This window comes from Fistularia commersonii, chromosome 29 (genome assembly GCF_037954325.1).
Source record: "Fistularia commersonii isolate RoL2024-O1a breed Wild chromosome 29, RoL_Fcom_v1.0, whole genome shotgun sequence".
Taxonomy (NCBI): Eukaryota; Metazoa; Chordata; class Actinopteri; order Syngnathiformes; family Fistulariidae; genus Fistularia; species Fistularia commersonii.
In genome coordinates, this window is record NC_141312.1 from 7,138,417 (window position 1) to 7,163,127 (window position 24,711).

Below are 24,711 nucleotides of genomic sequence, written 5' to 3' on the forward strand. Positions count from 1 at the left end.
CACACAGCCGGGTGTTTTGTCTTTTTTGTTGCCTCGCTACTGGAGCTTTGTCGCCGCCATTCCTCGAGAGCCCCGAATCCCGGCGCACAGTCTCCTTGACATCCCTCGGCCCCCTGTATCACAGTCCCCCCCCCCCCTCGCTTCCCGCTCACGCTTCCCCTGACAACTTTGTTGCGATGCGAGCGAAGCAGACAAAGCAAAGGCAGGGCTCGCGATGAGTAAAAACATATCCTGGAAGAAAATCAATGGATAGAGCGCGCGACAACTGAGACGGCTTTGCTATTTTACTGCCAGCTAGAAATATCATTATACAAAAAAAAAAAAAAAACAACAAGTGTTTTACTGCCTTTTAAAAGTCTTTTGGGACCTAAAGTTCACCGGCTTGCCGCAGACTGTTTTCAACCTTGATTTCTGCACACTAAAAAAAAAAAAAAAACCCTCTCAAGCAAGAATTTGATTTTTTTTTTTTTTTTTTTTTAAATCATCACTTACCACTCGCCTTTACACAAACATGTATTTAAATCCCCTCAACCCGTCCCACACACACACACACAGACGTGGAGTGATGGAACAGGTAATGGGATGGCTGTTTCGCTCCGGGACACATCGGGATCAAACGTGCCACCTCTCAGTTATTGGGTTGGCCTCTCTCTGCCTCTCTCTGCCTGGCAGGTATGCCGTCACCCACCTCATTAATTTCATCATTACAAAACCGCCTTAAGAGGGTGAGAGTGTATTTCATTTGAATTTTTTTGTAGCTCGCCCATCCTTGGCTTCCACCCAGGGTGAACAGGTTTGGGGGGTAGCATCTCGAAGCCCAGACATCAACACGGCATCTTTTGACCTGCTTATGGTTAAAAACGTAGAATGGCATATTAACGCTATTTTTGTTTTATTGGTGGTTTTACCCTGGACTGACGGCCGGTCGATTACATATAGAGACATACAACAATTCACACATTCACACAATTGGATAATTTAGTGTCTCCATTTAAAACTACTGCATGTTTTCGAACTGTTTCGGACTCCACTCAGGAGGATATAATTTTTTTTACATTTCTTTATGAGTTTATTTTGTAAAAATGAATTAAAATACATTATAAATTAAAAGCAACACACTTTGAAAGACTGTGGGAAGATCTAGCTTTTTACAGAAGGAGGGTCAGTCTGTTCGTAATGAAGCAATTAACGTATTATTTGGATAATTTCTATAAAAAGGGTGGACTGTTCGAAAATCTGCCTAACAGCAAGAAAGTCCCACTCTATGGGAGAGGTGGAATAAATGAATTGAATGTGTATTGTTCAGAATTAGAATCAGAAAAAAAAATTATTTGTCCCTGAGCGGCAATTGGGCTCATTCATTTATATCCCACTTTTATCCCTTCTCTCTTGTGCAGCACCATGAAGTACCCTATAATAATATGAATAATGATAATTATTGTAATTATCATAAAATTATTATTATCATAATTACTGTATATAATTATCATATATTTTACATAGTAATAATTGTTATTGCATTCTATTCTATAAATTAAAACATATTTTTATATAGTATTAATATCAATATTAATTCTAATAATAAAATCAATATTATATTATTATAATAGTTGTGAATATTTTGGTGAACGCAATTGGAGCTGCAGGCAGGAAGGTTAAGAGGAAGGCCAAAGAAAAGATTTACGGATGTAGTGAGAGAGGATATTAAGGGTAGTTGGTGTGAGAGAGGAGCATAGAGCGAATAGGATAGATGGAAAAGAATATTATTATTATAATACACATTATTATTATTATCATTTGTAGTAGTATTTGTTTGATATAATTTTTCTTAATAACTCCATTGATCTTGAGGTATTCACAGATCCACCTCTAGTCTTAATCAAACCATCTGAATAGACTATCATAATGAAATAAAAGGGGTTAGAAGTCAGCTGCCAAGCCCTACAAGCAAAGCCACCGAGAAGCGAGCAAATAAAATCAATAATAAATACTAAATGCCAACAATGCATATTGTTGCGCAGTCCAGAGATCTTCAGCTCTGAGACGCTTACCGATAACATTTAATCCGAATGGACGACCAAAAACTAGAACAGAATTGGAGAATTCAGTTGTTATAAGTCAGCATGATCCTTTAAACTGGCATTTTGTGCTCCAGTCTTTTAATGTTCACAGACCTTCAGTGGGGAACATTAAATCTAATGGACGTTTATCGGCCTTCGCCGTGATGCAACCGCCGATTGTTCAGCTTTGCTCCGGCAAAGGTTTTTCCCTCGTCCTTGCTCAACCTCACTTTCACGTTCATTCATCTAAATAATCAATCAATTGCCTTGCAGGTGTAGCCATGATTGATAAATTTAATATTGGTATTAATGGTTCAACCACGCAGTGGACTGAGAGTTGACTGGAGGAGAAGTCAATTTATGAGAAATTGCCGGACCTTGCGTCGCTGTTATTGAGGAGGTGTCGGGAGGTTAATAGTAGGATTAATGTATAATAGTTGTTTATGTCTCCGTCAGTGGAGTCTTGATTGATGCTCGGAGCGATATGTCACCGTCTTTCCCGGCCGCCTACATCCCACTTGCTCCGTCTGTCTGTCTTCGCCACCTCCCCGGAGTGGAAGAGGGGGAGTTTCTCCATCTGCCCGTGGACCGCCATCACTCAAAACGCCTGCCTTTCGCTCACCGTTTTATTGTCTCTGTCATCTTCTACTTTATTTTCACCCCCCTCCCCCTGTCACTCACACTATCCATTTCTATCAGTGTCATACTCCCCCCATTACTCCTCCTTTTTTCTCTTTCAGAGACACAGTTTCCCTTTTTTTTTTTTATTATTTCTTCTTGAGAAAATGTTGGGACTTATTTGCCCCCCCCCCCCCTGCCATCTCCTCTCCCCCATATGGCTTGCCAAGTTCTAGCAGAGAGACTGTGGGTGGCGCGTTGCATTCTGACATGCAACATGCAGTGAAAGGATGGTGAGAAGCGGGGGTGAAAATAGGCAGCTATGCTATAATTGTGTGCATATATATAAATAAATTTAATTTCATTTTGTTTTATATTATTATCATTATTTTTTTCTATACATCAGACTGGTTGGCGGTGACTGACTTTCACGCTATGAAAAAAAATGAAACTGCAACAATCATAATGTAGGTCACTTTAGAATGAGTCAAAGAACTCACATCAAAAAAGAAGAATATTTACAAGAATACAAGAATATTTGTAAATGTATGAATAAAATAAGATTAAAAAATAAACAAACAAATAAACTGTAATTCGCTGGCAACCAGTCCAGGGTGAACCCCTCCTGGCAGCTGGGATGGAAGGACAATAAAATAAAATAAAATAAAATAAAATAAAATAAAATAAAATAAAATAAAATAAAATAAAATAAAATAAGGTAAGGTAAGGTAAGGTAAGGTAAGGTAAGGTAAGGTAAAATAAAATAAGATAAAATAAGGTAAAATAAAATAAAATAAAATGAAATGAAATGAAATGAAATGAAATAAAATAAAATGAAACAAGGTAAGGTATGGTAAGGTAAGGCAAGGTAAGATAAAATAAAATAAAATAAAATAAAATAATACAGCCAATATAAAGTAAAGTCATTAGTACTTGAAGGACAAGCTGTGACAATAAAGTGACATTGTCACAATGTGGTTTTCGTATCATTTGTATGCCCCTAGATTTTTTAAGTTGCTGTTTCTATTGCAAACAACATTGATATTTTCATTCACTCAGTGTGGAATATCATCAAATCTGATCCAGCACATCCCTTTTTCCTTTAACACTTACGGGTTAATTTCCCAAAGGTGCATGATACAGTATATTTTAGACCGTCCCTCTATGAAACCATTGCTTATCGGATCTGAAATAAAATCTCAATTATCTGGTTTCTATCAGCGAGGGTGATTGCTCGTTTCGTGATTATACCATTCTTACCAATAAAACAATCCCCATGTTTATTATTTGCTCTGTACAATGACTGCCGGCTGCGCTAGCAGGGCCCTGCATACAATAACAAACGAAGATTAGACTGAGAATATACAGCATGAGGGCGCCACCACTCATATTGACCATTTAAGCTTGAGCTGTGGTCACATAAATAAAGCCACCTTATAAAAAAAAATAAAAAAATATATTTACGTGAGCATTACCATTATCCCTGTGACCTCCCAAAGGTTTAGTGCAGAGTTCAGCTAGATTATGAATAATGGAGAAAGGTCAAATAGATTTTTTTTTTCTCTCGCTGGATTTATTCATCACATGGGCTCGGTCGGGGGGTTGGATTTGAACACAATCATTTCTATTGAAAAGGCAGAATGTGTTCCTGCTTGAACCGTTGGCCTGAACCGCCGCCGCTGAATGTCAGCTCTACGATTAAAGTGCGATCGAACGCTATCGCGGGCTGCGCTCTCCGTGTCACGTTTAATCCTGCGCTAATCTGTGCCGTTTATGTCACGGCCCTCGTCGGGTTTTTTTTTCTTTTCAAGCGACGGGAAAGAGCATCCGGACAAATTATTCCGATAAAGCCGTGTTTTTTTGTGCCGATGTATCGGCATCGCCGGTGCAAAAAAAAACAACAAAAAACGTCCGGCCGCCGCCATTTGAAACGAACCCGTCGAACACTAAACGCGTCCATGTAATTTTCAGCTGCCAACCACGCCGAGCGCGGCGTTCCCCCGTTGACACCCGGTAAGCACGCCGAGACTGTGTGTGTCCCTGTCAAGTGCCATAACGCTGATGGAGACTAATGATCACACCCGTGTGTAATTGCTCTGACATCTCTCTGCGGCAGATGGTATCGTGCGCGCGCTCAATCGGGACCCCTTATATCGTCGGGTCAGAGACAAGAAAGAAAAAACGGGAAACAAGAAATCTCCCCCCCGTGATGAGATGCTCCTCTATAAACTCACTCGCTGACACTCGCTAGCAGGTTTTCCTTTTTTTTTTTTGTTTGTTGTTGTTGTTGTTTTTTTTTTTTCTAATTAGGAGCACGCTTGCTTTTATGCAGATGCACTTGTGACTGACACGCCGCCGCATCATTTTCAACTTGGCATACAATGCCGTTTTTAAACACAGACATCCTTTTGCATCATTTGCATAATTCTAATTAAATGCTCGGTCAGGAGCGTCCAATCAAAGTGTCGAGTAGAAAGTAGGAAGAAACGAATCCTTTTATATGTTAATCTGCTTTTTACTACGACAGAGTCTCGCCTGCCAGGGAGAAATGATTATTTTGCACCTGTGCGCAGGGTGTCCGTATTGGCATAGAATACCGATGAAAAGATATTTTACGCTATTTTAGACTAGCTCGGCTTTCGGTTGCCTTTAAGTGCTTTTTAATGTTACCAATACATATTGTTTTTATGATGCTCATTCGTCCGTGCTGTGTTTTATTTCACAATAAGCTCCAGGTAGAAGCTTTATTTGAAAGCACTATTTACAAGAAAATACCATTTGTGAGGATTTGCTGAGATAAATGGATGGAAACGTCTATGAAGTGAGATAAAGAACGGATTGACTTCCTCGGCTGACTTGAGGACGTTCATTGATTCGCGAGGATTCAAAAGAAAGACTCGGGAAAAGTTCATTCATTCATATTCCGCTTATCCTGCACTCAAGGTCACGTTAGGCCTGCAGCCCATCCTGGCTGTCATTGGCCGAAAGGTTGGGTTCGACCCTGGACTGGTTGCTAGGCGATCGCAGGGACGATATAGAGAGATATCATTTACCCGTCAGGACAATTTGGGGTTTCCGATGAACCTGCTGCACAATTTTGGATGAACCGAAACCAAAAATCAAGTTAAACTGACTGTCATTGATATTCAAACCCCCGAAATCCGTCATTTTTTTTCTTTTCATTTGCTTGCCAATGCGAATCTCCGCTGCCTCGTTTTGGAAAAATAACATCCCGAAAAAAGTATTGATTATTATTATTATTATCATTAAAATGCTTTTCTCTGTAAGCTGAACAACCACAGATATGGCTTCCATTGCAAAAGCTGCGGGTGTGAGCCGTTATTTTATTCATCAGGTGAAATCAGATTACGGCGGCAGCGCCCTCGCCGATGTTATCAGCAACATCTGTACTTTGATATGACGGCAGATTAAAACGTGTTTAAACTACGGGAAAATTGTCCCGCGCCTGTGGACGTCCACCACCGACTCGATGTCCTATATTTACCCAAGTCGAGCAGAAACAAAGTAGTTCCCGACGGTGTTACACCCTGAGTCATTCATCACATTTCTGGAGGAGAACACCTTGCCTTGAGGAGCAATTGACCTCAGTCAGCGGCATCTTGCCATTCATTATCACCGCACACGTACTCACAAACACACACACACACACACACACACACACACACACTGCGCAAGAAGTGAACGGAGCCTCTGGGTCCAAAAAAAAAAGCCAAGCATAAATTGAAGTGGCCTAAAATTGCATTAAGGGACAGCGACGGGGGGACTCCTCTTTTTTTTTTTTTTTTCTTGAAGCCAGACCGCACGGACATCTAGTTCATTTACTGCTTGACTAAACAGCTGCCTTTTATAAATTGTTACTTTAAAAAAGCTGCACTTTTTTTCCTTCAAGAAAAAAACATGAAGCAACACCGTTCGGTATACGCAAAAATATTGCAATATTTAGAGTAAAATACATAATAATTGGGACTATTTTTGTCCTTGGTGGGTGGCTGGGCGTATCTAGAACCGTCAGCTCCGTCATTTTATCTCGGATGCAAGTCGACAAGGACCAAAACACCAACCGTCTAAATAGTATTCCACACAAGAATCCCCCCAAAACAAAAAACCTTCTCTCTTTTCTTCACAGATTTTCGCTCAGATGTTTATTAGCATTTTAGTCCATCGCCGTAGGATCAGGTGTGCCCAATTAGTGGATCGCGATGTACCGCTCGATCGCAAAGGTAGTGTTGGTAGATCGTATGGCATTAAAACGTAAATGTCAGCCTATCATCCTCGCTATGAAATTTGTCACTTGACTGACTGATTTTTTCTGACACAGGCGTCACTGCACATGTGCACATAATGGTGCGTTCTAGCAAGCTAGCCAGTTAGCCAGTCATGTTTTCTAAACTTATGGGTATAAAAATGAGTTGGGGAGCTGGACCAAGTAAAAAGACTAGAACGTATCACTTCCATATTGAATGGGAGGTGGACTTTTTTTTTTACCATGTCATTTTCAAAGGGCATTTGCCTCGTCTGCCTGTCTGCCATTGCTATACCGAAAAAGGGAAATGTGCGTGAACATCTATGGCGTAGATCGTAGGTGTCAAACTCTGGCCCGCGGGCCAAATTTGGCCCGCACTGTAGTTATATTTGGCCCGCAAAGCCATACCAAATGACTATTAGAGCTGGCGCGCCGGTATAGTCTACTTTGCATGTATCGCTAATTCTACAAATCCCAGAATTTTCTGCTGGCGTTTTGGCACGAAAATCACAACAGGAGACATGAACGCCCTCTCCTCTATTGACAGTAGTCATAGCGACCTTATGCTAATAGTGGCACCCTGCTACTTAGGCAGAAAACAGGATTTTGCATGTGTGCAATATAGTTATATTTTGTATAGTATTAAGCTATGCTTGTTCCATATTTAGTTTTTAAGCTTCATATGAAAAGGTTCATTGTTATATCTGGAGGAAGATTTTCTTCAATAAATATCAATGTTGGCCCAGGCCTTTGTCCCAGTTTTGAATTTTGGTATTTGAGTTTGACACACCTGGTGTAGATGTTCAAGCAGGTTGGAAGTGCTGGTGAAGATGTGGAGGAGGATGGACAGGATCAGGGATGCGTCCATTATAGGGACGGCAAGAGTTAGATCATCTGAAGATCTATGGACGGACGGAAAGAGGACATGAAGTTAGTTGGTGTGAGATTGGAGGAGGAAGATGTTACAAAACACACACACACACACATTTCCCACCCTGTCATACAAACCATGCCCCTGTTATAAACACAATCACACCCGCGAGCCAACACATGCTGACCGGAGTTTGCCCCGATCCAGGTCACCATCCTGATCATCCTGGCCCTGGCCTTCCTCGCCTGCATTGTGTTCCTGGTGGTTTATAAAGCCTTCACCTATGACCACGCCTGCCCAGATGGATACATTTACAAGGTAAGACCCGTAAGTGGATTATATTTCTTTTTTTTTTTTTTTACAAGATCTATGCCACATCTGTCCCCGTCTCTGAGATGCAGTGACAAATGCCAGGCTCTGAGGCGGGGAGTACAGGGCTGGCGTCCAGAATATTGAGATGCAGGATCGCTAACAACCCGCGGGGATTGGATTGTAACTGAAATCCCAGAAGCTCCAACCGTAATACAAATTTATCGAAAATCAATTAAAGTCTTCTTTTTTTTTTGTTATCATCGCACTCGGGTTAAGTCCGTCACACACCGCACACACCTCCGCTCCCCTCCGCTCTCCTCTCCTTTCCACCGTCTTCACGTATTTTAAGAGGTTTCACCTTGGAAGTCTGTGTCTCCCCGACAAATTCGCTCTTAAAGGGCGGAATAAATCTAGTTTGAGCCCTCTCGGCCTCTGCAGGGGACGCGCCTGCAGTCTGCAGAGGTGTTATTAACTGTGTCACATGCGTCAGGTGCAAAAGTGTTTGGTGATAAACTGGAGGTGTGTGTGTGTGTGTGTGTGTGTCCGTGTTTGTGGATGCACACTCACTTATAGAGGATGGTACACAATGTACTTGAACGTAAACACGGTCGCAACAAAAACAAAAGCACTTTATGTGAATCAAGTTAAATATTTAAGCAGAAAGTATAAGTATTAAATGTATTTGTATTACATGTATTCATCATAAGTGAATCATATGTGATTTTACTGCCTTACGAAAATGATAAGCATTTCACGATGTGAATGATGTTAAAAAATGTTAACAAATTATTAAATTCATGATCAGAATTAAAGAATCAATTAATTTACTTCCTTATCGTGTGTGAGAAACAGTGCGAGGGCATGAATAGATCCAGAGCCATGATTATTTTTTAATAATTTAGTAATTATTATTATTATTTTACTTACAGAAAATGCTACACAATGCACTAGCATCTAAAGGGGGTTGGCATAGAAGAAGCTCTTTGCAATGTGAATTATGGTAAATACTTTTTAAAAATTACTAACTTTATCAAGTATAATGAATAATACATTCTTTTATTGCCCTATAGTTTGTGAGAAATACTGAGGGAGTATCAACAGATGGAGGGCTATAATTCTTTTAAATAATTTAATCATTAGAATTATCATATTACTTAAAAAAATGCTACACAATACACTTACTGTAAATGAAAAGGGTTGCATGTAAACACATGGTCCCTTCACAAAGGTAATGATAATTATGTCAGTTGTTTTTATAAATGATAAAATTCATAATCATAATTAAGAAAATGAATTATTTTACTGCCTTATAGTGTATGAGAAACAGTGCGAGGGTATGAATAGGAGAGTTGTAATTATGTTTTAAATACACATGACGGATATGATAAAAATCACTTTGCCAAACGTTAAAAAAATATTGCTTTTTTTAAAAATATGGCTTAATGCAGAAGATAATTCAGGCCTTGAAAACATGACGGAAATTATAACCCATTTTTTTCCACGCTTAAATTGCTTATTTGTGTGTTTCCATGCAAAAAAAAAAATAAAAAAAAAATAGGGATTTCAACACAGGAAAAAAATGCCACTGTGTCATTTCAAATTGCAGGCTCTGCACATTTTAGCACAACCCTACCGTATAATATACAAAGTTCTCAACTGTGAAAAAAAAAACTTTCAGTCAGACATAGTTTAAAATACATATAATGGATAAGCTGTAAGTTTTTCCTAAACAACACACACCGCTGTATACGGTATGATCATATGATCTGCCTGGTTAATCGATCCTTTTGTTACCAGCAGGATATAATGTTGAAAAATAATAATCCAAAAAATTGGAAAAAATTGGATTAAAATTGGATTATTATTGAATTCTGCCTCTCCAGCACAAGAGATGCATCCCGGCCTCTCTGGAGGCCTACTACGCCGCCCAGGACGCCAACTCCAGGGGCCGTTTCTACACGGTGATCAGCCACTACAGCATGGCAAAGCAGACCACCTCGCACTCCGTCTCCCCCTGGCTGCCTGGAGGAGCGGCGGGGCAGCAGCAGCAGCAGCAGCAGCAGCAGCAGCAGCAGCAGCAGCAGCAGCAACAGCAACAGCAGCAGCAGCCGCACGATGCGAAACCCCCGAGCGGCGAGGGCCACTGAATTGAAAGGGTGGCGTCACGTTGGAATACACACATGCACACACACACATGCACACACAGGCAGACGCGCACATGCACATTCGTACGTGAATATTTAGAGATATAGTCAAGGGCCCCCCCCCCCCCCGAAACACAATAGCCGCATATATAAACGCCGATAGGGCCTGTAGAGTGAAAAAACATGCATGCAAACATAACACGAAAGCACATGTTTGGTCATATTCACAGGTCTGCTCTCACCCCGTCATATTTACACCATTACTATATTTTGTTATTTATTTACTGTCGATATGTTTATTTTCTACTCTGCCGTACGGATGTTTTTGTATGTGGGGATCAGTGGTTTGTACGCAAAAGGCACAAGTCGGTTTTGAGTTCCAAGCGCAAAAATCCTCCATGTTTATTTATTTCTCTATTTATCCGTTAGAATGCGTACATTATAGTTGTGGTATATTCACGTATGATGCGATTCTTTTCATTTCACCGTTCCCGTCCCGAAGTGTGTAGCCTCAGGCACGTTGAGAAAAAAAAACAAAAAACATCACACACAGATCCCTTTGGAAAACAAACCCTGAATATATCAGTATCGTCTCGTGTCGTATATCGCATTCTCGAATGCAACCTTTCATCGGTAATGTTTATTTAAAAAAAAAAAAAAGGAAAAAAAATAAGACCGTTCTGACGACAGCGTCCCTCATCTTCAGCTTGTCCGTCCTGAGTTGATTCATTAGGATTATTGACGTCATGGCTGTTTGATTGTTCATAAATAATACGGTGGCATTTTCTGTGTGCTTCGCTGTAAAATATGAAACCCGATCCCAGTGACCCCGGCTGTACATACGACCGTGCTTTCAGGCTTGCTCTCTGTGCGTATTTATCGTAATAGCTTTAAGTTGGACACCCCTACCCCTGTTTTTCCTTTCTTTTTTTTTTTTTTAAGACGACGATCATTTATCAGTGCCGTCGCCAGTCTGCGAGCGCCGCTAGAAAAACAACGTACAAAGCGACGGCCCCACCCTGAGCGGTGGGCGTTGAGAGGGGGTGGAAACAAAACACAGCCTCCCGCCGAAACCTTTTCTCTGACGTGTTTTATTACAGTTATTAATGGGCCTCGTCCGCCGGCCGTTTTTTTGCCTCTGTGCTGTAATATTTCAGTTTTTGTAAACCTGAATCTGTCGCCGAGAGCGCTTTCATGACGATATCGTGACGTTGTTAGTTGATATGTAGCGATACCCGGTGTCATCTATCAGTGTGCTTCCTCCGTCCCCTCTTCTCTTGGTTTGAATTCAAAATAAAACAAAGATGTGACTTGTCGCCGAGCCGTTTCTGTCACTCCTGGATGCTCATGTGTCTCGCCTTTTGTGCAATAGATACATATCTATCTCTCTATATAGATATATATTAACTGACAACGACAAATGGGTCCCCGGTATCCTGAAAGGCCGTTGGGACGGCGGGGGAAGGCCATGTGCTGCGCCGCTAAGTGTCTTCAACACAAGGACAGGAAGTGATGAGCTACCTATCCAAGACGGATGATTTCAAGAGTTATTTAACCGGCGCTCCTTCACTCGCCCTCCGAGTATCGAAGCGCTGGCCCTCGCTGTGAACCCCCCGTGCGATGGATGGATATATTTTTACGAAACCGCTTCGCTGTTTCCCTCGTCTTCGCCCCCCTCCGCTCCCGAATGGCTTCATCTAGAAAAGAATATTTACCATGCAAGTACAACATGAGAGTTACACGAAAGCGTCCAAATTGGAGATATAGAAAGTGGAGGATTTTAAGTACCTGAGGGTCGACAATGCGGAGCAATGGAAAGTGTGGGAAAGAAATGGCTTCGAGGAGGTCGGAACGGGTGGAGAAAAGTGTAAGGGATGATTTGTGATAAAAGAGTATCAACCAGAATGAAAGGAAAGGTGTACAAGACGGTAGTGAGACCAGCGACGTTAGTGAACGCACTTTTTCGCCTTGTGAGCTACTTTTCAAACGACCATATAAAATGATCTACCTCCACTAAAAATGCTGAATATATATATATTTATGTATCTACTGAGGATACTTAACACGGTAGATGTTTGTACACTTTGCATAACTGCATGAACCCTTGTGGTGCGCTACAACAAGGAACATTTTCGGTCATTTCCTGATGAGTTGCACTGCATGGAGGCAGCCGAAGCCGCATAGCTGCCGGCAGCCGGTCTCAGGCTTTTGACAGCAGCACAGATAAAAAGGACTGTTGTCCAGACAACTGTGATTTTAGTTCCTTCACCTTTCTCCTTCTCGGCTCACTTTTCAGAGGGAAATTCATGTCGTAGCTTTTACGAACAGTCTGAAAGTACGGCTCCACATTTCCCCTCTTCATAACAGCAATAACAGATTCACAGGTCAAGCGTGAGCACTTTGAATGTGACATTGTGAAAAAAAAAAAAAAAAAGTCCTTCCTACCAACGTGCGTGGAAGCGCTAAGTTTTCGGTTTCTCACTATATTCGGCTCCAGCACACAGAAATAATTCGAAAAGCTACCTCGCTGGCTAGCTAGCGCGAACTTGCGGTTGCTTGGTTGTGGTAGACTGCAAAAGCACGGTGACCCGTGTGTCCCAAAAAAAGACCACTACAAACATTAGCTTTGTATTGCGCGCCTCTGGTTTACAAACAGTGATAGTTCAGAGATAAGGTCGGAAAAGCCGGAGGATCCGATCATAAGCAAAGGAGGCGTAGTAACGATATTGGTGGAAGGATGCTGGGGTTGGAGTGACTGGAAGGACCAAAGAGAAGAGTTATGGATGCAGTGAAAGACAACACTAATTTAGCTGGTGTGAGGGAAGAGGATACAGAGATCAGGGTTAGACGGAGGTCGATTCAGTTTGGTGACACCCCTGGAAGGGAGTAGCCGAAAGAAAGAGGACATGAAAGTGTCTGAATCGTGACTTCTTGTCAAAATCTTCTGAATGTTTTCACCCGAAGATGTTTCGCCCCCCAGCCGAGAGGCTTCTTCAGCTCTGAATCATGTCTGAATCATGGTTTACATTAGAGATAATAATACAGGAAAACGTATGATGACAACGGATTTACTGCATTCAACCTTCTTTTTTTCCTTTTGGCCGCTCCCTTCAGGGTTCACATGCCTTGGTCTGACTCTCTCCTCTTCAGCTCTTCTTCCCAGCGGTTATCTTCATATCCTCTTTCACTCCATCCAGAAATCTCCTCTCTGGTCTTCCTCTACTCTTCCTTCCCGGCAGTTCCAACATCAGCATACTAACGTCCGGATCTTCGCCGACCCTCCTCTGTCTATGTCCAAATCTCAATTTGACCTCATCTTCAAAACATCTAACATGTGTCATCTCTCTAATGGACTCACTCCAGATCCCTCCTCTTCGCTCCCAAAGAGAACTTCTACATCTTCATCTCTGCAGCCTCCAGCTCTTTTTCCTGTCTTCTCCTCAATGCCACCGTCTGTAAACCAGACAGCTTTACATTTAACCCTTGCCGCTTCTCTCCATCGCTTTTAACCTGCCTGAACGGGTATTTACATTTTTACACATTTTATGTCATCTAAATCAATTTAGTTAATGCATGAACAGAAAATGATGGGTCGAAACACAGGGATTCAATGTTAATATTGTGGGTGAAAATGAGTTGGACGCAAAATTGTCAGCCAGCCAGGGAGGGATTTGGGAGAAATAAATGATAGGTTGGGGAAGATAACCCAGAATCAGCCTCAGAATCAGCTGAAGTCACTTGAAAATTATTTATTGAAAAACAAAAAATAGACAAAAAAAAAGCTATCCACATAAAATCTCCTTATTCAAATAGTTTTGCTTTTTTTTTTTTTTTTTTAAAGAAGGGCAACAATTTATTTTAAACCGGTAGTTTTGCCGGCGGCACTCTTTTTCTGAGACAGATACGAAAAACACACCTCTTTGCATGGCCATGAAATACAGGTACATCACTGCTTTACAAACGCACGGATGATATTAAATAAACCTTGCAAGGTTTAGCTTGTTGAAACCGATGTTATTGAAAATGGGAGCACCATTTATGCGTTCATTTTGGGTTCACAAAAATACACATTACATGACTGGGAGCGGTCCCGCCACCAATCTGGTTAAAGTAAATAAGCCGGATGTTTAAGTACAGGGTAGAAAGGCGGGAAAATCACAAATCCATTTCTTGTTAGGTAAATTCCAGATGGTAAAGTAACCTTTCAAAGTCTCTAGCCAAAAAAATCAATACATTTTTGACATGATTGCATGCTGAAATCACAACGCGGACGTGTCCGGCCATTTTTTTGTGTTTTTGGTCTTTTGCTCAACTCCCATGTGAATTACACAACAGCGCTGGCCGGACGAAGAGGACAGATGGTTACTTGCAGGGGCTGGTTACACAATACAACGCGACGCCGACGCCGCGCAAACAACGGAAACGGCTGTTCCGCCGAGCATCCTCCGGACGTCAAGGCAACATACCTTCAAGGACCCTCTGCTCACCTGAGAATCGACGATCCTCTCCTGGATGTGCTCTCGGACGACTTAGCGCGGATCCATTTCCTCTCATCGCGCTACAGAAGTGTAAAAATCCGCACCGAGCTAATGAGACGGTCGGTTTTTAAAGACCTCATTGCACTGATAAGTTACTCAGAACAATTGGCAATCAGTACAGAGGCTTAATCCTCTCCGCAGCCCTTCGAATTACACTGGCAAGCGGCTTCCGGCTGTATTATTCACGCTAAACTCCTCGCAGCGAGGCGTATTAGATATTAAATGCGAGAGCCTGATCGCGGCAGACCGGTCGCTGGTGTTTTCTCGGCGGAGAGGAGTGTCAGAGACAGAGTACAGCAAGGGCACGGGCCGCCACGGTGGGAAAAAAAAACGAAAGCCGAACCACAGGGAAGATCAGCCGTCTCCCATCTGTGGGAGTGGAGGGATGCATGGATGTTTTCTTCTCGTGTCCCTTTTTTTTTTTTTTTTTTTTTTTTTTTTTGTAATTTCCATCCAGGTCATCTATTCGCCTCTGTGCCGCGTTTGCGTCTTATCACCCTTAGACTCTTTGGACCCCTTGGCTGTATCGCGCCTCTCCTGAGAAGCTCCATCTGGGATCCAAGCGTGTGAAAAAAAGTCGCCAAAAAACAGGAAAATTAACACTGGAGACCGGGGGTGATGTTTCGAATCGTTACTTTGTCTGGCCCGGATTGCTGGATTAAATCACAGATTCACAGTTTGAACTGGAGGGGAGTGTATTTTCCCAAATCGTTAGACTTGAAGCCGATAAAAATTTTATTCGTTTTATCCGAGTGCAGTCATTGAATTATCGCTCGGATGCAAAAATTCCAATAAGTTTGACGATGTTGCGGCCTGTTGCCGTGGCAACCGCCAAGAGACTACTTTTCGTTTTGGCCGTGCGTGCTGACGCGTGACCGATTTGTGAATCTTTCGCATGGTTAATCCACAGCTATCAAACAATCACAGCCCGTGGTTGATTTTAATGTGCGCTTGTTTTTTAGCGACTGTTAAGAACGCCAAAATCAACAGGTGGAGGACAGCTATGATGCATTAAATGGATCACAAGCTGTATTAAAAAAAAAGTTTGCAAAAAATATGAATAAAATTTGAAATGAAAAAGCTTCAAAATTAAAACGGCAGATATCAAATGTATATAACTTGGATGCAATAAAAAAAAACAGCAGATACTAAATGTATAGAACTTGGATGCAATCAAAAAAAATTTAAAACAGCAGATATTAAATGTATATAACTTGGATGCAATCAACCTAGTTTCCAGGTAAAGGTTATGGGATTATTCCTGAGCAGGGCTAACATGATGTCGGTTCCCCAACAGCCATGGAATTCATTCATCCATTCTTCATTCATTATCTTTACAGCTTAACCTGCACTCAAGGTCACCTTGGCTTCTTGGGCCGTCATTGGACGAGAGGACACGAGCCACACGTGTTCGCATGGTAGCCAAGTGATCGCGGGATGACATTCACACATCATAAAGAGCAGCGGTCGGGAACTTATGGTTCGCGAGACATTTATGGCTCTTCCAGTGACGGCATATGGCTCCCAGACAATTTTGAGTTGAAAAAGAAAAAATCAGTTTGGAGCTGATTTAAAAAAAAATACTTGTGATGTTTCTTCATAATACTGTCTCATTTTAAAGTAAACAGAAATTAGTTTTGAAGATAAATCCCAGCACGTCCGGGTCATTGTAAAGGTGAAAAAATTAATTTTATCAGATAGCCAACTAGTCAACTTGTAACGGAAAAGATGGCAAAAAGAAAAAAAGACGATGATTACTGTGCATTCCAAGCTGCGTGGACAGAGGAATTTGCATTAAGATCCGCGGCATGTCTAATATGCTATGATAAAATTGCATCGATGAAACATCGAGAAATATAAAGCATCACTTCAAACAAATCCATGCAGCACTAGAGATCGCATTAAAAGTAAGACATATTTACCATATGGCTCTCGATGAAATATACACTGCTCAAAAGAATAAAGGGCACACTTAAAAAACACATCCTAGATCGAAATGAATGAAATATTCTTATGAAATACTTTGCTCTTTACACAGTTGAATGTGCTGACAACAAAATCACACAAAAATGATCAATGGAAATCAATTGTATCAACCCATGGAGGTCTGATTAGGAATCACACTCAAAATTAAAGTGTAAAAACAAACTCCAGGCTGATCCAACTTTGATGTAATGTCCTGAAAACAAGTCAAAATGAATCAGTGTTGCTTCCTGAGTGGACACTATGATTTCACAGAAGTGTGATTGACTTGGAGTTACATTGTGTTGTTCAAGTGTTCCCTTTATTTTTTTGAGCAGTATATTTAGAAATATTTGGCTTTTATGACTCCCCCTGCTGAAAACATACCTCTTCACCAAACCACTACCCTACTAACCTCCCATGGATAAAAAAAAAAAAATGATGAAATGAATATATGGATACGGTTCTGAGATGGCTATTTGGTTGATTGGTCACTTCTGAATTCCGACTACTGGGACTTCGGATCTTCGGTGACTGAATTGCACTTTTTGTAAGTCGCTTTGGATAAAAGCGTCTGCCAAATGACTGTAATGTAATATAATGTAATGTCTCCCAGTCAAAAAGGTTCCCGACCCCTGATATAGAGACAAAATGTTCACTCTCATTCACACATATGGACAATTTCTTGTCTCCGGTGAACTTCCTGCATGTTTATGGACAGCGGGAGGAGACCAGGGAACCCGGAGAACATGAGGACTTCACCAAGAAATGCTCCTCTGTTCGGAATCAAACCTACTTCAGGGAGGCGCCGTCTGACCCACGTCGCATGATCCCAAATTCCGAGACCTATTTTTCTTCAATATGAATTCATATAAAGGTTTCAATGAGTGAGAGAGTGAAGTCAATCTGGTGCGGACACGGATAGAGATCTTCAGATTTGTGCAGTGATCAGGTCACAAGGCGTCACATGACAACCCCTTTTTTGAAAAAAAAAAAAAAAAAAAAAAATGTTGTTAACAACGTTATAGCAAAGGGGTGAACGTGTTTTAGTCGCGCTGGGAAAATCTAACTTGGTTAAAATAAGCAATTTATTCAAGGTCGTGTTTGGATTTTAATTTACTGCATTATTCATGCCGCGGCCAAAGAAACAGGAAAAAAAAAAGAGAGAAAGAAAAAGGGCGGTAAGCTATATTCTCCTATGTGTGTTTGCTTCTCCATCCTGGTTTTAATCGTCTCCCCCGCTGCCTGTGAAAGGCTGCTTCTCAGCGGTGGCCGTCAGAGTTGCGGAGGGGAAAAACAGAAGGAGAAAAATAGCCGCGGAGGGGGATCAACCCACCGGGAATTAGAGGAGGACAGGAAGTAAATGGTGTGAAGGCGGCTATCTGGTATTTAAATTTGCTCTCTCTGAGGCAGGCGGGTAAATGGGGCGAAATGAACAACACACTGACTTGCTCAGGGCGCAGACGGTTATGTGTTGCATGACAGCATCACCATGGTAACCAGGCCCGGCGCATTTCAGTTATGTTTTTTTTTTTTTTTTTTTTTTTTTTTTTTGGTGACAGCCACATTGGTTTATCAGGTGTTTGAGTATTTTTCACTAATACAACATTTTCCTCACTTCCAATTGCTTTTTCTGTGTGGAGCGAGACACTAAAGGGTGGGCTTCTTTCTCTTCCCTCTCTGCTACGCAGCTTGACACCTGCTTCCCACTCTGGGGCTTATCAGCTGAACTCTGTGGGGGAAAAAAAAAACAAGCCTTTCAGAATTAGTTTTTGCTCGTTTTTACAAAACCTGTACAAGGAGGAATCTGAGAAAATCCGCCCTGTGATGCTCTAACTACATAATTCTAATCGAATCGGTGCACGTAATTAGCATTGTTTTCCTGTGTGATGACTGAGTTGCTGTGTGAAGTCACTTTTTTTGTGGATTTGACTTTGAACTACAAATTAAAATCGCCGTTATTTCACAATAGTATGCATGTCAGATGCTCATCGCTGGGATGTATACTTTCTGTTCTGGGGTCACACATTTCTGGACGACAAAAACTAAACTTTGTCAAATGAGACGAAGGGACACAGAAAAAACACCAATCAAGCCTAATGGTAAACGACAGTGCCAATCAAAAAGTGCCACAAATCAATAAACAAGGAAATTGCTCAGTTGATAAATTGAAATTCCAATTCATGCAACAAGAAATATTGATGATATTGAAATGAATATAGAAAATTATGGAAAACAAAGGTTACATAGTTATTGTCGGTGGATTTAATTCAATGCGGCAACTATCAATTCAAGCCTGCAGCAAAGGGACTTAAACAACAGCCGAACCCGTCCTGTCACTGGATGGAACTCATTTATTTTGACTAAAGTGCGACAGCTTATTTAGGAAAATTATTATCAGAGTCTTTTCCAAAAAAATGGCATATGGATTCAAACGCAGCCCAATTTTCATCTCCCGCGGAAAATGTTTTTTTTTTTTTTTTTCTCCTGCCCAACTCAATGAGAAGAAACCCAACAGGGCGGAAACCTGCCTGATCTGGCAACAAGGCGTACATGATGCAAATGAGAAGTGTTGTTTTTGAACATCCGGTTGCAATACACTTGAATATTTGGAATGGGGAAAGAAAATAAATCATGTATATTTAATACAATCCACTTTAAAAAAGAAAAAAAAAATTAAGACGGGGTTTCCTCTAAACACCGCCGGATATGAAATGGTGCGTGTGAATAATGCATTTGACATTTTAAAAAGATTCGTAAATGTCAAAAGAACTATTTGATTAAGCCTTGTAAATTGACATGTTTTTTTTTTAATGGGTACAAAATAAATGGATTCTTTAAATCCGCTGAATGTATAAATGTTAAATGCATTTTAAGTGTTTGTATGGGCTCTTCTAGCAGTTTCTCTAGAGGGTCCAGCTAAGTCTGCAAAGCCTTCCTGTGTAAAGTTTAATTATTCAAAAAAAAGGGAAAAGACGTCCGGGTAAAAAGACCAATGTCTCGTTTCCTTCTCGTGGAGCGGAAAAAGAGGAAACTCAGCCGCCTATCTGTCGCATTTACCGTTGCGCAACCGGCGTTTTCGGTGCCAACCATGTATATCAGGTAATAAAAATCATTCGACTGACAGATTCATTCACCACCGCTTCGTTTTATATAAGCATTCTCAATTCATCCTGGTGTTTCCAAGTAAACGTACACGACTTAACGTAGATATCGATAAATACGTGCGTTGTTTGGGAAGCTTATTTATGAAACGCTGTGCTCCGCACTTGTTGGTCCAACTAAAACTGGGGCATTTGGATAATCCCCGGTCAAATGTCAGTCATATTTAGGAACGGTTGCCAAGACACAGTGTGGCGCAGACAGCAAACTACTCTAATAGCCAACGGATTAACGGGGGACGATGTTAAAATACCAACCTGGATCCATTTCATGAAATCGTAATGTTGCTGTATGTTAATTTGATAGCAAAGGTAATTCACTAGACAAGCCAATGCTACAGTATATTTGTTTCTATGACTGGTTTGTGGCGTGCCGATCCCTCAAAAGTTGAATCTCGGGGACGAGCTTGATGCGTCGATTTGATGAGACGCGCCCCTGGTGTCGATGCTTATGGCAGACGGCAGACGAACATGGATGGGCGGGGGGGGAGTTGAGCTTAGGGTCACATCATCACGGTGCAATGAACAGCAGACACAATCAATAAAACATAAGCCAGAAACAAAAAAAAGAATTAGGTCATTTGCAGGTCTGTGTTTTTTTTTTCCACTCGTCAATGTGAATACACAAGCAAGGCGTCAGTCCCTCTTTGTACGAAATTGCACAAATTTCACGAGCGACCGTGCCGACTTTCTTCACATAAAAACCGAGAAAAGGAATAAAAAAAGGAAACAGCATTGGGCTTTTATACTTCCCAGTGTGCTGCTGACCGGTAATAACATGATGCAATAATTATCTGTTGTTGTAGGGATGTGTGTTTTCTATGACAATTACACTACACCTTAGAATAGAATCAAATAGAATATAATTACTATCATTGTGTAAAGCATAACGATGAAATTAATGTGTATTTTAAATCTTTGTGGGTCCCATACAAGCCTGTGCTCCATATACGTGCATCTCTTGCAAGCGCACGCACACACATGTATAGTTCAGATAAATAGACATAATAAAAAACTGAATATATACATAATAAATCAAATAAGGCATGAGAAAATAACCATTCAGATTCATGTGTTTACATAGAATATAGGATTGTCGCAAGCGTGACGTGGCACATATAAAGGAGCTACTTTTCGTTTTCATTTCATAAAACAAAAATGAATGAAAGAAAAATGAATAAGAAAATGCCATGAGCCATCTTTTTTTTTTTTTTTTGTGAGGGGGGGAATAAACCACTGGGAAAAAGAGAGGGGGAGGCGTGAAAAGGGCGAGTTGTAGATTTATAGCGTTAAACCCGCGCATGAACGATAACAGTAAAAGGCAACAGGGCGGCCGGTTTAAACAAAGGGAGAAGAAAAGCCAGTGCTACGGAGAATGATGAGGAGAGTTTTGTCCATGAACGCAACGCTGATCAGCGTTCAGAACCCGGGTGCTATTAATGTCTTCGAGGTTCCCCCCGATCGATAGCCGGGGATGGTGGGACCCGTTCCACCGCTGTACAAAATTCTCTCTGCAGCTATAAAAACAGCGAGTCTGAGATTTAGGTGTTTGTGCTATGAGACATAAAGACACAAAGCGTCCATTTTAGGCCCTCCCGTACTGGAGCTGCCGAAGCCGCCGTGGCTATTTCTCCGAGAAATCCTCCACCAAGGGACGATAACGGCGCCATAGGCTACCGGTGTGGTGGTTTTCGCGTCGCTCCAAATTCCCTGTTGTACCCTGCGGTCCATCCAGATTCCTCTGTAAGTCATGATAATGAAAGTGGGCCACGTGAGCAGACCAGGCACCTCAGAGCCAGGCGAAATTTTACAAGGCGTCCCGACCCTCCGTCGGGAATTTACATACGCTTGCAAAAGAAATCAAATAGCATCCCTTTGGCTGTTGTCTTTTATTTAAAGGGATTAAACGTTACCTATTTACATGCTTTGCACATTGAAAATAAACAAAATCTGAAATGCAATATAGACACCCTTACCGCAAAAGAAAAATCCATTAAATAAGTTAAAAAAAAATAATAATAGTAATAAATTATAAATTCAACAAACAATAAATGCGCCCCTCCACTTGCAGAAAGCAGATATTATCATTTGCAGCAATATTATTTGGTCATTTTATTTTGATTTGAATCAATGTGAGCTTTTCCATTATAAGAGGAGTTATAGCACTTTATTCAGTAGTTTTAATATGAAAATGAAGGTGAATATTTTTTAGGAGGGCATGGCACCCTGTCTTGAAGAATGGGCCGGCCGGCACTGAGGCACCTGCTGGAAGAAGCCCCTTGCGGACGCCGTAACTTTTCGTTTTATTTATTGTGCGCAGCGGTCGGCCACGAGTTTCATCACCGGAGCAGGACGAGGGGATGCACCGGAATATTAATCATGATATTAAGTTCGTATTAGCGATATGGTTCAGGGCAGAAGTAAGGGGCCGAGAAGACCCAATTTCGGCTCCCATTACTCCCGTCTTTATGGTTCTTCGCCTTCGGCGTCCGAGCATTTTTAAGAAGTTGAAGTGAGAAACGACGCAACACAAGTTACTTTTTAAAATGAACGTTTTTTTTTGCTATTCTGGTAAAACACACGCAGGTTGGAAATGGTGGACCATTTCTTAGTCTGCTAAGTTCCAGAGAGTAAAATAAACATGAGACTCCATACTCAGGGGAGGCTCCCCTCCCTCCCGCCTTTACACCTAAAATGAGATACAGGCTTCTTAAATTCAATGTTCACAACAGGGGGGTTTATATTCCTCAATATTGCATTTTTCTAATAAAAAGCGTGCTTCATCTTGCCGGTGCATTTGCAGATATCGCTCACTGCCGAAGGCCTCAAAGAGATATTTGCAATGCACAGGCGAGATGAAACGCTGTTCTTTTTTTTATTGAAAAATACATAGAACTGAGGCACATAAACCCCCTTCTGTGACGCAAACCAGCCGTGGATTCGAGCGGCGGAGTGTACATGGATTGGGAAAAAAAAAAAAAAAAAGAGGCCCCTAGAATCTGCCCAGACATGTCCCCGAATCAATTGTCAAATTTTCCACAAATAAAACGCTAGACTCTTCTATCATGTAAGCAGTAATACCGCCATACCAGCGTGGTTAATTCTGGAAACAAAAGTCACGGTACAAAAGTAGCAAAAGAATTGTAATAACAATCCTATTTCTCCAAGTTGAATCCCGATGTATGACCGCTGGATCGTCTCCATCCAGCCCACACGCCACTCTGACTACAGCAGTGGTTCTTAACCTTGTTGGAGGTACTGAACCCCACCTGTTTTACATGCGCATTCACCGAACCCTTCTTTATTGGATCGAGGATTGTTTCGTTGATGGGTACAAAGAACAGGCAGAGTAGCCTTTTCATCAAATCTGGCTCCCTTCACCTTGAATTCAGCAAGCGCCATGTTCTTGTAGTTCCCATCTCCATGCAGCTGAAGGAAGCCTTCCCTTAGTTTTGCCGGTGCTGGACTAGAATTGCTCATCTTGTCATTCCAAATCATGCAGTTAGGACATCGATTCCAATCACGTTCCGTCATACATGTGAATCCGTATTGTACGTATTCTTCCGACCGCTTTCTTTTTTTGCCCGACATAATTAGTATGAAGGGATTCAAATATTAAGAAAGAAATCACATGACGTACCATTACGACAGTCACAAGTTACTACAACTGAGCGCGCCAAAATCCCTGCAGTACGGATAGGCCAAGCTATGTAGCGTGATCACCTGCAGCCAGTGATGTCATCACCAATGTGTGTCTTGACCTCCGCCGAACCCCTGAGACTGACTCACCGAACCCCTGGGGTTTGATCGAACCCAGGGTAAGAACCAATGGACTACAGGATAAGTGGAACAGGAAGTCCTTGGTTTATAACGTCGTTGACTTACGCTTTCAATGGTTATGTCGTCATCTCCCATGAAATTGTTAAAAATGTCTTATTCCGACGTACATCGTTTGCGACGTTAAAACGAATTTCGAACGGTAGCGAGTTGGCGAGTCGAGCGTACAAATATGTCGTCACAAGGTGCTATAGGGGGAAGATTCCTTTTTTTTTTTTTTTTTTTTACAAACTGGCCTGCTCCAGTATCTTGAGCATCTTCTGCAGGTTCTGTCATTTTGTCGCTGTGTTAGCGTGTTCGTGACATGGGTACTTATAGTTCCGACTTACGGCGAAAATCGTGTTTCGTCACATTGTAGTAACAGAATTCCAGAGTTAGTTGAGGACCTCCTCTATATGGAATAAATCTTCCTCTAGCTTTTCCCTTCAGAGGTGGCGACAGCGAATCAACCTTCTCCATCTTATCCTATTCTCTGTATCCTCCTCTCTCACACCAACTACCTTCATATCTTCTCTCACTACGTACATAAATCTTCTCTTTGGTCTTCCTTGAGACCTCCTACCTGGCAGCTCCAATTCCAGCATCCGTCTACAATTATATTCCCCATCCCTCCTCTGTACATGACCCAACCCTCTCAGTCTGGCTTCTCTGAACTTCTCTGACCTTCATTCCTGATCCTATCCATCCTGGTCACTCTCAAAGAGAATCTCAACATCTTCATCTCTGCGACCACCAGCTCTGCCTCCTGTCTTTCTTCATTGTCACTGTTTCTAAGCCATACAGCATCACTGGTCCAACCGCTGTCTTGTACACCTTTCCTTGAATGGATATATATTTTCATATATCCAGTATTTATCGTCAACAGCTCGGCTGCCTTTGCAAAAACTTACCAGTGTCTGGAAAAGGCGGGACAAGAACGAGCCTTGAACACGCAATCGATTGAG

At 41.6% G+C, this 24,711-nt stretch overlaps 1 protein-coding gene across 2 annotated transcripts in view; it reads left to right on the top strand.

The window, feature by feature from the left end:
* The window catches only part of nsg2 (neuronal vesicle trafficking associated 2), a 45,500-nt gene extending 33,915 nt beyond the window's left edge, over positions 1 to 11,585 (top strand). The window contains exons 4-5 of one of the 2 annotated variants that reach the window (XM_086177523.1): positions 8,021 to 8,131; positions 10,009 to 11,585. In XM_086177523.1, coding sequence (XP_086033649.1) covers positions 8,021 to 8,131; positions 10,009 to 10,272 — 375 coding nt within the window. In that variant the 3' untranslated portion in view covers positions 10,273 to 11,585. Of the gene's footprint in view, positions 1 to 8,020; positions 8,141 to 10,008 lie in introns of both variants that reach the window. The other variant, XM_086177521.1, reaches the window with a different exon arrangement.
* The last annotated feature ends 13,126 nt before the right edge of the window (positions 11,586 to 24,711 follow it).